The 12,159-nt window shown below is 39.6% G+C and overlaps 1 protein-coding gene across 3 annotated transcripts in view; it reads right to left on the bottom strand.

Annotated features, from left to right (window-relative positions):
- The window catches only part of eml1 (echinoderm microtubule associated protein like 1), a 28,328-nt gene that overhangs the window by 2,711 nt on the left and 13,458 nt on the right, over positions 1-12,159 (bottom strand). For all 3 annotated transcript variants that reach the window (XM_012968330.3, XM_012968331.3, NM_001015771.1), the window contains 6 exons: positions 12,020-12,148; positions 11,244-11,375; positions 9,977-10,044; positions 9,697-9,785; positions 9,508-9,605; positions 8,964-9,051 (listed from right to left, as the gene is read on the bottom strand). In XM_012968330.3, coding sequence (XP_012823784.1) covers positions 8,964-9,051; positions 9,508-9,605; positions 9,697-9,785; positions 9,977-10,044; positions 11,244-11,375; positions 12,020-12,148 — 604 coding nt within the window. The remainder of the gene's footprint in view (positions 1-8,963; positions 9,052-9,507; positions 9,606-9,696; positions 9,786-9,976; positions 10,045-11,243; positions 11,376-12,019; positions 12,149-12,159) is intronic.

Below are 12,159 nucleotides of genomic sequence, written 5' to 3'. Positions count from 1 at the left end.
AAATCATGTAAAAATGATCTATACTGCCATTTCCATGCAATTTAAATAGGGGTGAACAGAACCCTGTCATAAATTGTGCTTATAAACTTATCAAATTCAAATTTTGGGAGGTACTTTCTACTGTTTTATGCAAAAAAAATTGATAGCAATGACATGGATGCCCAACTGTATCTAAATGGAAAGCTCTGGTGAATAAACAACTAGAATTCTACAAACAAACATATACTACCAGAGGATTTCCAAATAAATTTGATAAAATATGGGGCCCCTAAGTAGACTCCCACTACGGCTATGGAATAACGGAATATCTGTAAACTACTCTTAATTTTCTGATGTAACTTCTTTACTTCTTCTTCACAACTGTACTGTATATAGTTAAACTGCAAAATAAAAATCTTTAAAAAATTTTTAGGGAGGTACAACACAGAAACTAATGGAGAGCCATTGGAGAAATTCAGACTTTTTGAAAAGCAAGGCAAAAACATGGTGGCAAAATGCCCAAAACCTTTATATTTGCCCTTGCTGTAACATCACATTTCCATTTTTTAAAAGCCTCTTTAAATGCTGCATATGGGTTTATGTGGGTTTCTGTTGTTTTTATAAAACCTTATTAAAAGGGCATGTCTCATGGAGTATTTTGATCTTTTCAGTCCTCTCAATGAAAACAACAGTTATCTATATGTTTTCTCTCATTTGGAGCCTTTTCCATTTTATTTGCCTTCTCATTTTTAAATGCTCCCTGCCTGATACATTCACCCAGCATTGGTTAACTGTACATGAATTCATTGTACTGTACATTCATTTTAAACACTGTTGCAAATATGAATAATATTACTCATTATAAATGGGTAAAGAATGTATTTTAATGAAACTGCCCCTTTAAGCCTCAACCTTTTTCAAGAAAAGTAAGCTGTTTAAAATTCCAGAGCTGACTTCCTAACACCCATCTTTGATGGACATGAAATGACAAAATTGTACATTTTAAGTTACCATATCTGATGTGATCTTGACCTTTAAATGTTCATGTGGGGCCAAAAAACGCAAGGTATATTGCAGAATGGCATGGCTAGATCTAAGTTTGCAGTCATATCTGGATAGCATGATATTTATATTCAGTTGCAGTTGCTTATGGAATGACTGAATACCTAATAACAGTAAGTGCTCCTACAACAGATTAAAGTAAATGTGTGGCAGACTGAGCCCCTCAATAAAGCACGCTTTACAGAAGCCTTGTTTACCTAACCCTAGTTCAGTTTCCATTCTTGTGAGTTATAGTTAGTATAATTTTACATTCACCACCAGAGTTTATTACCTGAACTGATTCACTGTTTCTAGCCTGCTTCCTGTAGATACTGCTGTTTTGATCATAGTGTTTAAGTCTTGCTATAGCCCAACACTGATTGTATAGGCTAGAGCAGGGATCCTCAACCATTGGGTCAGGAGCAACATATTGCTCCCTTTGATGTTGCTCTCAGTGGCCTCAAAGTAGGTGACCATTTTTATATTTCTGGCTTGGAGGCAAGGTTTGGAAGCACAGAGACACAGTTTTACTCCAAGCAGAGCCTTCTGCATGCTGGCAGACCAAATGGGACAAATTGCCAGTTTATCTGGATTTGTGTATTAGTGTGACTGCTAAGTATGTCACAATTTGTCTGTTTGTGTCTGTTACATCCCCCCCCCAGAGTTTATTACCTGAACTGATTCACTGTTTCTAGCCTGCTTTCTGAAGATACTGCTGTTTTGATCTTAGTGTATAAGTCTTGGTATAGCCCAACACTGATTGTATAGGCTAGAGCAGGGATCCCCAACCTTTTAAACCCATGAGCCACATTCAAATGGAAAAAGTGTTGGGAAGCAACACAAGCATAAAAAAGGTTCTGTGGGTGCCAAAAGAGCTATGGCATTAAAGGGGACATATACCATAATTTTTCAGAGTGCATTAATGGATGTTTTGCACTGTAAAATAAAAGGTATTGGGGTTTTTTTTTAGAACCTTTCAGGCCAAATTTTCAGAAAACTTGCCAAAAACTGCTTTTGTTAAGCCGCCTTGGTTTTATGCAACTTAAACTTGCTTTCAAGCCACAAATTAAAAAATAAGTACCTGCTTTGGGGAAAATGGTAGGAACATTCAAGGGGTTGGTGAGCAACATGTTCCAGCCTTTCCAATCACTGTGGAGTTGCGCTAGGACTTAAACTGGGCCTAGTTTGGTAGGCTGTTGATATGTCAGAATGTACCATACTTATCCTAAACTTGAGCAATTATTATTATTAACACATATTTATAAATCACCATCATATTCCATAGTGCTGTACAAAAAGATTAGTAAACTAGGTTCTTCAGTACAGAACATCTGACAAGTAAAATGTAATAATATTGTACTGTATTGATAAGGTATTAATAACTTGACCTGTTTTACATCTCCAACATGGATATTTGTCACAGCTGACTTGTATCTATATGGTTATTTGAATAGTTTTTATTATCTAGACATGCGTGTAAGTATTCTTCCCTTTTTTCCCTTCTTTCCTCTTTCACTTCCAAGGTCTTTGTACAAAGGTCAGCAAATGTATGCTTTGTTTCTGTTTGTTGACATACCATATTTACCACACATCTTTACCAAGTGCAAGAAGTGTGGTACAGTATTACCTAAATGGACTTACTAGGGAATTGTGCGAATTCCTTATCGGGAATCAGATACCAATACTGAGGTACATGCTAAATTCTACTTAGGCAGTGTAGGTGAATCAAATCTGGCAGAACAGCTGCTGAATACAAATATCTATGGCCAAGTTAGTAATAGGGCCACATAGTGCAGAGCCAAATGGCCAGACCAAACAACAGAATTACAGAGGGTACCTTGCGGTGCGGTGCGGTCAGCTAGTCTTTGCACATATATGCCAATTTCATCCTCAGTATGTTGTATTTTAAAGGCTGGTCTAAATAATGTTATGTTTACTTATAAGATGACCTTATAGGAGTGGTACAAGAGTGACTGCCAGTACACATTAGCATGTGTTTTACAGAAAAGGGTAAAGGCAAAACTCACTGAAAGCACTGGTATCACTCAATTTACTCATGCCTGGCAACTAAAAGTTACAGAGCTACCTCCAGTAAACATTGTTTGACAATCCTCATTTAGAGTCAGTGATTACCACTTTACTCACATAAAAAGTACTACTTGCTTAAAAAATTGGTCCTCCTGGTGTCCATAACAATTTTAAGACATAGACATAGACATATAGGACCAATTAAATCAACAAAACCTTTGTTTTTATTCAATATGGAAAGAGGTAGAGCTGGGTAGTAAAGCTTTGATGGATAACATAGACTAATGATGTCAAAAAGGGAAAGATATGCTTACCACTAAATTCTAAACCATTAGGTGGGGATGCAATGGGTCTTTGACCACAATATTCATACGAAGACAAGAGGTCATTGGGTAAGCAAAATAGTCCAAAACTCACTACAATCAATGGGGAGGGGGCTTAGGTGCACCACCCTGAACCTTCGACTAAGGGAACAGAAACAACCAAATATATGAGAGCAGGCATTTAATGAGCAATCCTCCAAACAGAAAAATCATGGTATTTAAGTACTCCTGTTTGGAGGAGTGTTTAAAGACAAGAGATCCTCTGCACTCACCTATGGGTGCAGAGGACCTTTTGTCTTTGTATAGACTAATGAGGTGACATGGCAAATAACGATTACAAATTCATGGTCAAGTTATCTTCTGGTTCCTTAACAAAGGAAATTGTTTGATCAAAACTTAGAAGCCAGTATGATTTTTGTAACGAAAATGATGAAAAGGTTGGGACAAAAAAACTGCATCACTGGAAAATAACGTAGTGCAGTTAAGGGAGGTGACAGGCAGGGAGATTAGTCGCCCCGTGACAAATCTTCATTGCCGCGGGCGGCTAATCTCCCTGCAATGCCATCCCACCAGCGAGAATGTAACTCGCTGGTGGGATGGCAAACGCGGCGCTACGATTTCCAGAAGTCACCCGATGCATATGCTGTCCCACCAGCGATTTACATTCTTGCCGGTGGGATGGCATTGCGGGTAGATTAGCTGCCCGTGGCAACAAAGATTTGTGGCTGGGCAACTAATTTCCCCGTCTGTCACCTCCCTAAGCGTACTCTGGCCAATCCTTGATGTATAGAGGTGTTACCTCTTGCATGCAAAAAATGCATGATTTTATATCTTTGGATGAAGACTGGTGCCAAAGCAAATTTAAGGGGTCCATAAATTATAGGATCTGCTTGTTTGGCAAGGTGCTGCTTAAAGCACCTGGGCCACCATTGACTGTGAATTAACTTTGCTAGGGAGCCAGAAGCAAATTTACAATGCTTCTAGCGCATGTTTCATAATAAAGATTTGCTAAAGCTCATGGGTTTCAAAACTTTGGTCATTTCATGAACCACTTTGCAACAGTAATGAAGGAATTGATATGTGAGTTTGCAAGCCAGCATGTAAGGGGGTGGAAAAGTAGTTTAATTTTAGGTTAATGTCTAGCTGTGCCCACAAGGTGGAGCTAGTGGGTTAAAAAGGTTCTAGGTGTAATTACAGGAGTTTGTGAGTGTTGGGAAAGTCCCAGAGGGAGGAGTTAAAAAGGGTATAAAAGGAGGGCAGTGGCAGAGCAAAGGGAATGTGTCATGGGACAACAGACACACCCAGGAAGGGACTGAAACAGGAAGAGGTAGGCAACTAGCTAGTGAGGGCCTAGATTGTGTTATAGCACACTGTAATGGTGTGAAGAAAGCCAGGTTAGTGAGAATGGGCAGCTAAAAAGCCCCACCAAGGAGTGAGTGGGAGTAGCTTCCCAGTGGGTACCCCGCCAGTTAGGGTTGAAGTGGATAGTGAGGGTGTAGGAAGGCCTTCTGGGAACAGTATTGGACTTCCACTGCAGAGCACCTGGCGAGGCTGGTGTTTTGGGCTAAGCTCTGTAAAGGGGGGGTGCTGACAGGACCCCTAGGAAGGCACTGGAGGCTGGTGGTGAGAGTGGAAGAAAACACTGGAGGGACCAGGAATTGAAATTTGCCTGGGGAAAAGATTTTTCAACCTGACTGTTACACAAATCTGGCATGGGTAACTGTAAATTGTATCCTGTTGTGTTATGATCTGTGCGCCTGTGGTTTAAGAACAAGGGCTCTATTGGTGTGAACCTTGGTGAAGAAAGAAATAAAGTGTTGATTGTTACAACTCCCAGCACCCTTTGTTTTTCTTGGTGTAGGTGACGTGATTAAAGGGTAATTACTGCTTACAAGCAAATAGAAATCTGTCTTCCTCATCCAACCCCCATATTCAGCCAGCAGTGATGAAGGGTAAATGAAGGCACATGCATAGTTATTTCCATTTCTTCCTTTCTCTCAAGCAGTATAGCATAAGGGTACAGCTTTTTGCCTGCACAGAGAACATTCTCTCTGTGCTTATTTGCATTTATACAAATCAAAGGGAAGTTCTATTCCAGACTAGGGCTGATATATTCACATGGAAAACAAATGAAAGCTATGCATGTAACAAACTGGGACTGAGCTTGCAAATAACAGAATCATATATATGACACAGCGTTCTGCTGGCCATACAAGTAATTGGTAAACAGATACATACTACTAACCAGTGGTTCTTACGCTGTAGAGCTGAACCCCAATGGGGGTCCAGAGCAGTGACTGCAGGCTAGATAGCTCAAATAGTTTTAAGTGGCTGATGCAGGACCATCTGCAACTTTAAAACCATTATAGAAAATAAAAGGACACAAAAAAAAACCAAGAGAAAAGAAAGTACCTTAGCTAGGCATTTTCATGACAACAAACAGCAGGGGGCAGATTTATCAAAACACAAGTTCGAATTCCGAATGGGAAAAATTCGGATTGGAAACGAAAAAATCGTATTAGTCACGATAATATTGTATTGGCGATTCGAAAGTCACGAAATTTTCATACTGAATGATTGTAAACAGCGGCAAAACCAATCTGATTTTTTCGAGCAATAAAAATACGAAAAAGTCGTGCAAGCGCTGAAAAAGTCACAAAACCGCCGAAAAAATCGTGCAAGGTACAAAAAAGTTGCGCAAGGCATGAAAAAGTTGCAGAAAATACGACTGGACCGATCAAACGAACGCTCGAAGCGTTCTTGGATAAGTAAATGTGCCCCCAGGTGTCCCAGTTAAGGTGGCAAATATTGGAAAAGAAATTAAAGTGAAGGAAAGGCAGGATATAAAATCTACATTACTCCAAAGAAAGTGCCACTGGATCTGGGTATTACAGTAAAAAATCCCACATGGTTTAAACAAGATATTCAGTTTTTTATGCTTTCTATGATCTGTGTTTTTATTTATATGTCCCTCCTTTTTTTCCCTCATATTGCAAAGAAGAAGTTTTTCGATATCCAAGTGCTCAGTAAAAGGTACACAACCAATAACCTATTAATGGCTGATGCTTAAATAAATATTTTGGACTTTGTGAAACTCACTATGCATGAAACTGGACCTGAATTTGGCAATTAATTATTCATTTATCTGGTCCGCTATGGTGCTTATATGCTTACATTGTGCACTACTCTGCACGTCTGATGAAGAGGCATGTCCCTGAAACATTACATTCACTAGTAAATCACGGGGGGGGAGGGGGGTCACCTTAAAGTTAACTTTTAGTATGTTAGAGAATGGTCAATTCAAAGCAACTTTTTAATTGGTCTTTATTATTTATTTTTCATAGATTAATTATTTGCTTTAATCTTTTGACTCTTTCCAATTTTCAAATGTTGGTCACTGACCCCAGCAGCCATAAAACATTTGCTCCGCAAGGCTACAACTTTGTTGTTATTGTTATTTGTATTACTTATTTTTCTATACTGGTCCTCCCCTATTCAAATACCAGTCTCTCATTCAAAACACTCCCTGGTTGCTAAGGTAATTTAAATTCTAGCAACCAGATACCTGCTGAAACTCCAAACTGAGCAAAAAGTGAAAAAAAATAAAAAATGAAAACCATTGCAAATTGTCTTAGAATATTACTCTCTACATCATAATAAATGCCAACTCAAAGGTGAACAACCCCTTTAAAATTGCCTCTGCTGTGCTGGTATTATATGTCTGCCGAATTATTTATGAGTTGGTTGACCCTCTTGATCAAGCACCAGGCATAGCTTCAGGGACAGGTAGTGGGTGTGCTTGAGCAATTGGTATTCTACATGATGCAGGACATTTAAGGGACATTCATGGTCTGATAGAATACAGCCACAAGTACTTAGAGCTTGGACCACTATTTCTGATTTCCTGAGAAATGCTGTTTTCAGGTATGGTACCAATAGACTGTAATATTTAAAAGGGGGGTTCACTCTCAACATGGAAACTAAAGGATTGAAAACTTTACGGATGTAGTGGGGACAATATTTTAAGATTATGTTGCAGTAGATGAGGTCTGCTTAGAGCCAAGGATTTTGATACGGTGTTACAAATAAGTCTTGAAAGTGCTTTATGTACAGGGTATATACAGAGAGCGAGACTAGTTTCTGTATTTCCACTACTGTTCAGTGACTTTGTGGAGGGCACTAAAATCAACATATATATGTTTTAAATGATGATACAAAACTATGTAGAATGATTAAATACATCCAAGGTATGTCACTCTTGCTTAGTAATCTATACATATTAGTAAGATTTTTAGATCCGGCCGAGAATCTGCCCCGTGTGGCAGTGTCCTTAAAGGAGAACTATACCCCTGGGCTATAAAAGCCCCTTAACTATCACTGCCTAGACCCCCCTCACCTCTCCCTTATCGCATAGTTTCTAAGTTTAACAGCAGTGTACCTCGCTGACATCTAGTGTACCTAGTCAGCAGTGTACCTCACTGACATCTTCTTCTTTGTAACTGAACACACTTCGGGTGTCTCCGCTGATATGAACCTGCTGGCGCATGCGCAGTTGGTGGCAACAGGAAATCCGCTTAAACTGCGCATGCACAAGCAGGGTCCGCGTCGGCAGTGAGACCCAAAGACTGTTCACTTGCAAGGAAGATGTCGGGCAGGTACATAGCTGCGCTATTCTGCTGTTTAAGCTTAGGGTCAGTGATAGTTTCTAATTTTAACAATTGTCCCTATGCGATAAGGAAGAGGTTAGGGGGGTCAAGGCAGTAATAGTTAAGGGGGCTTTTATAGCCCGGGGTATAGTTTTTGTTTAACTTAAAAATACTTAACGGACTTGCTCCTTACTGATGAAACTTTGATGGAAATTACCCTAGCTTCAGATCTTTCACCTTACACTGGATCAACTAGAAGTTAGGAAGATAGTCTTACAAAAACTGCCTCCCCCTGTTTGTTCTCCATGAAACAAATTCCACTATTCCACTACCAAATTCCAGATGTCAAACCAGATAATCTGCCTTATATAAAGTAGTTTAAAGGGGACAAATTGCATAAATGGGAAAAACCCTAATTTTGTAGGCAATTATGAGTAATATACGGTGCTGGTTTCAATTTGTGCTAAAAATTAATCCTATCTGTAACAATGGCCCCTTTATTGGAGCTTCCTATAGATCCTATCACTTCAATAAAATGAAGAGTGGGCGTGTTGTAACGGTCCCTTCCAGAATCCCAGTAGGAGGGGGAGAGCCAATCACAGCCCTGCACTCATATAAGCAAAGACAGGCTTCAGTTCCCTGTCAGGTCAGCCTAGCTGCTGATTGGTTCCTATCCTACAGTGCAGTGTATGGAGGGCCGCCTGCTTCCCTGCACATCCAGAGAATTCAGCCAGCAGGAAGTGGAACAGATAGACGGGACTAGTGGGGTTTTGGTTAAATTTCTCAATAAATCAGTCTGAAATACAACTTTTTTTAAGCACATTCCTTCTATATATAGTATAATTCACTGGTACATTCTTAATTTTTATAGGATATGTTTCCTTTAAGAAAAAGGTTTAGGATATAAGCTTTTCAGTACACAGTATGAATATCTTAATATACTTACAGTACAGAATTTCATAGTCTCCACTGTTTGTCATGAAGGAGGAACTGTCTGAGGCCCAGTCCAAGTGTGTGACAAAACTGGAGTGACCCTACAGTAACAGGAAAAAGGACTATAAGTGCTCGCTTATATGCCCTCTCAGCCTACTTACAATAATTCATAGTGGTAAAGTAGAATTTTAATCTGACCTTTCCCTGCTAGGCTTCAGAGATAACAGGCTGCTTTCTAGAAAATCCAGCTAGAAGGGCTAAATTTATTGCAATTGAATGTAAATGCAATAAGTGCAGCTCTGCAACATGCATTTATTAGACATGTCTAAAAATAGCTGCCTATTCCCTTGATAACACATCTTGAACAAGGATTAACACAGTGCTAACTTGTTCACATATTTGTGCCCTGGCCAGGGGTGCTGCCGCCATGAGGTGAGTTGACAAACTCACCTTAGGAGGCAGCAGGCCGCAAGCACCAGAGGTGGCAAAAAGCAGTGTCTGGTAAGAGTCGAAATTTAAATTTTTATTTCAGATTTAAATCAATTGAGCACTCTCACCGTACATTTCCCCACACGTCTGTACTCTCGACCCTCTTCTGCCACCTCATACAGATAAATAAAATTATCGTGTGACCCAACTGCCAGATAATGTCCGTCTGTGATAAAGAGAAAGAGCCATTTGTAAAGTGAAGGTGAAACATCAGATTAACATGTGCAGCCAAGTTCTAAAATGCAGAGTGACAGTACCAGGGCTGTAGCTGGTTACACTGATCTGCTCAGCTGCATCAGAGACACTTGTCACAATAACGTGGGTTTGAGAGTCCAATACCAAAAACCTGTGGATGATATGGGAAAGAAAACATTACAAATAACAACACTTCTTATTTTAAGTCTTGCTGTATTTATGTCAGACTGGAGGGCACTAATCAATGTATTGATCCATTGTCCATACATGATTTTTGTTTTTTGTTTTTTTGTTTTTTTTTTTTTATAAATATTGCATTTTTAATTGTGTATCACCTCTTACCTGCCACTAGAGGTCCCAACTGCTACAACTGAACCTGATGGGTGAAAGCCAGCCACCCGAGCCGCATCCTGTGGGACAAGGAATATAAATGTGTTATTCCTACAAACCACTTCATATAATTTAACTAAAAGTTTCCTCCATCAATCATTTGCTGTATGTGCTATAAACTGGACTAAATTATGTAATGCTGCATTATTGCTGTTTATATAGCACTGACACGTTTGCTCAGTGCTTAGTGAATGTTTCCTTGGTTGCCTCTGGTAAACTTACTGCAGCCTCTACCTGTTGCACTGTTAGGAAGCTAGTAAAATGTGTTATTGGTCAGCACTGATGGCTTGCAGTCCCAGGATCCTGAGTTTGATAACTAGAGCACCATCTCTGAGAGGTTTGATCGTACAGGCAGGTTGATTGGTAGCTTATGAAACTAAAGGTGGCCATACACAAGCCGATAAAAGCTGCTAATGGAACTTGTATGGGACCCTCAGACAGGCCTACCTGACCGATATCTGGCCCAAATGGCCTACATCTTGTCAATGAGATTTGATTGTTTGGCCCTCAGGCTTACTTAATACCCCAGGCCAGTGTTTGCTAAAAATTTTTGCTTTACCATTTTCTTTAGCTTCTTCTGGTTTGGCAGGCACATGTGCAGTTGAGTGAAGCTCTTAGATGCAAAAAGCTGTCTGTTTCACTCTATTGCACCTGCCTGCATGCAGAGAAAAGAAGACCGAAGAGCAATAGCCAATTAGCTTTTATAGAAATACCCCAGTCCAGGGCAGTTTTCTGCTAACAGAAACACCGGACATAGTGTATGAAGTAAGCTGTTATTACCTTTGGGGGAAGCCTAACATTTGGCACTCCCCAGTGATTTTAGTTCTCCTTTAATGTTATAGGAAATGTATTTTAATTAAGTGCTGAGTAACATGTCAACGCCATTTAAATAAGAGTAATATTATACTGCAAAAAAGACTGGCTGGTTTACTAACAATGGGCAGATCAACTCAACTGATGTAAGGCGTTAGTAATTAATTTTAAACAATACAAGTCATTATGCACTTAAAGAAATCACAAACTGCAGTTAAAATTTCTTATTTAACTTGAGACTTAATATTAAAAGCTCAGCCTTAAAGTGATACTGGCATATTTTTTAAATTTATAGAATTATTATTAAAGAATAGACATTAAAAAAAAAAATCTGCCCTAATCTGCCCTACAGTTCAAGTCCCCTGTAGAAATGTTTTGTCGTAAACACACAATAAAGGAACCTCACCTCCAGGGTGGTACTCCAAACAGGCTGATGTTCTTTGCTGTTCCAAAGGTGGACAAATTTATCATGGCCACAAGTCAGGAAGAGGTCAAGGGTTGGATGAGTACAGAGACCCCACAGCTCATCTGTGTGACCCTGGGAGAAGGCAGCACAGAAACCCAGCTTTAACAGTATATACATGGGAGTATATAAATAAGGAGTTTGATCACACTCAAGACAGTTCGAATTTTAAAGTGTTTATTCTATCGTTGTGAATTTTAAAGCATCAAAGAATTCCCTTGGCACAGGGGCAGTAGAACAGTTAATGTACACATTGTTTTTTATTTCCTGTGGCACAACCTCATTCTTATCAGAATTATATGTGCCTGGAAATTATATTCAAATATTGGCAAGTTGTCAACTATATTTAAAAGATAAAGAGCCACATATATACTATACATGCAAAAGGGTGGGAGGCGGGGTTATTTCATTTATTTAAACTGCATGTGTCTATTTCTTTGGAGCACCCTTCCTTCAGCAGGATACAGACAACCTTTCATGTCTGGACTGATATAAAATAGGCACTGGCATTTCAAATACAAAGAGACCCAAGCAGCCCCCACAGGCCCAATTGAAAAGGGATGGTCTCATAGTATTAAATGTGGAAACGTGTGACAGGCATACAAAAAGTATCAGCACAAGCACTAAGCAGTGACTCTTTTTTTAGTGGGGGGGGGGGGGGGCGGAAGCAGTGAACAAAGAAATATATGCTATGTACAAGGCATATTCCAATTCAGTACCTGTATTAAACAGCTTAGGCCACTTTCTAGATTGCCACTCATCACACAATTCTTGGTGGTTCCCACATACAAGGTGCCTCCTCCTCGACCCTCTGCAATGGTCCGAACTGGCCCAAAGCATTCTGGGATCTAAAAGATAG

This window comes from Xenopus tropicalis, chromosome 8 (assembly GCF_000004195.4).
Source record: "Xenopus tropicalis strain Nigerian chromosome 8, UCB_Xtro_10.0, whole genome shotgun sequence".
NCBI lineage: Eukaryota > Metazoa > Chordata > Amphibia > Anura > Pipidae > Xenopus > Xenopus tropicalis.
The sequence above is the reverse complement of the archived record's forward strand: the minus strand, read 5'-3'. Positions and strand labels throughout refer to the sequence as shown.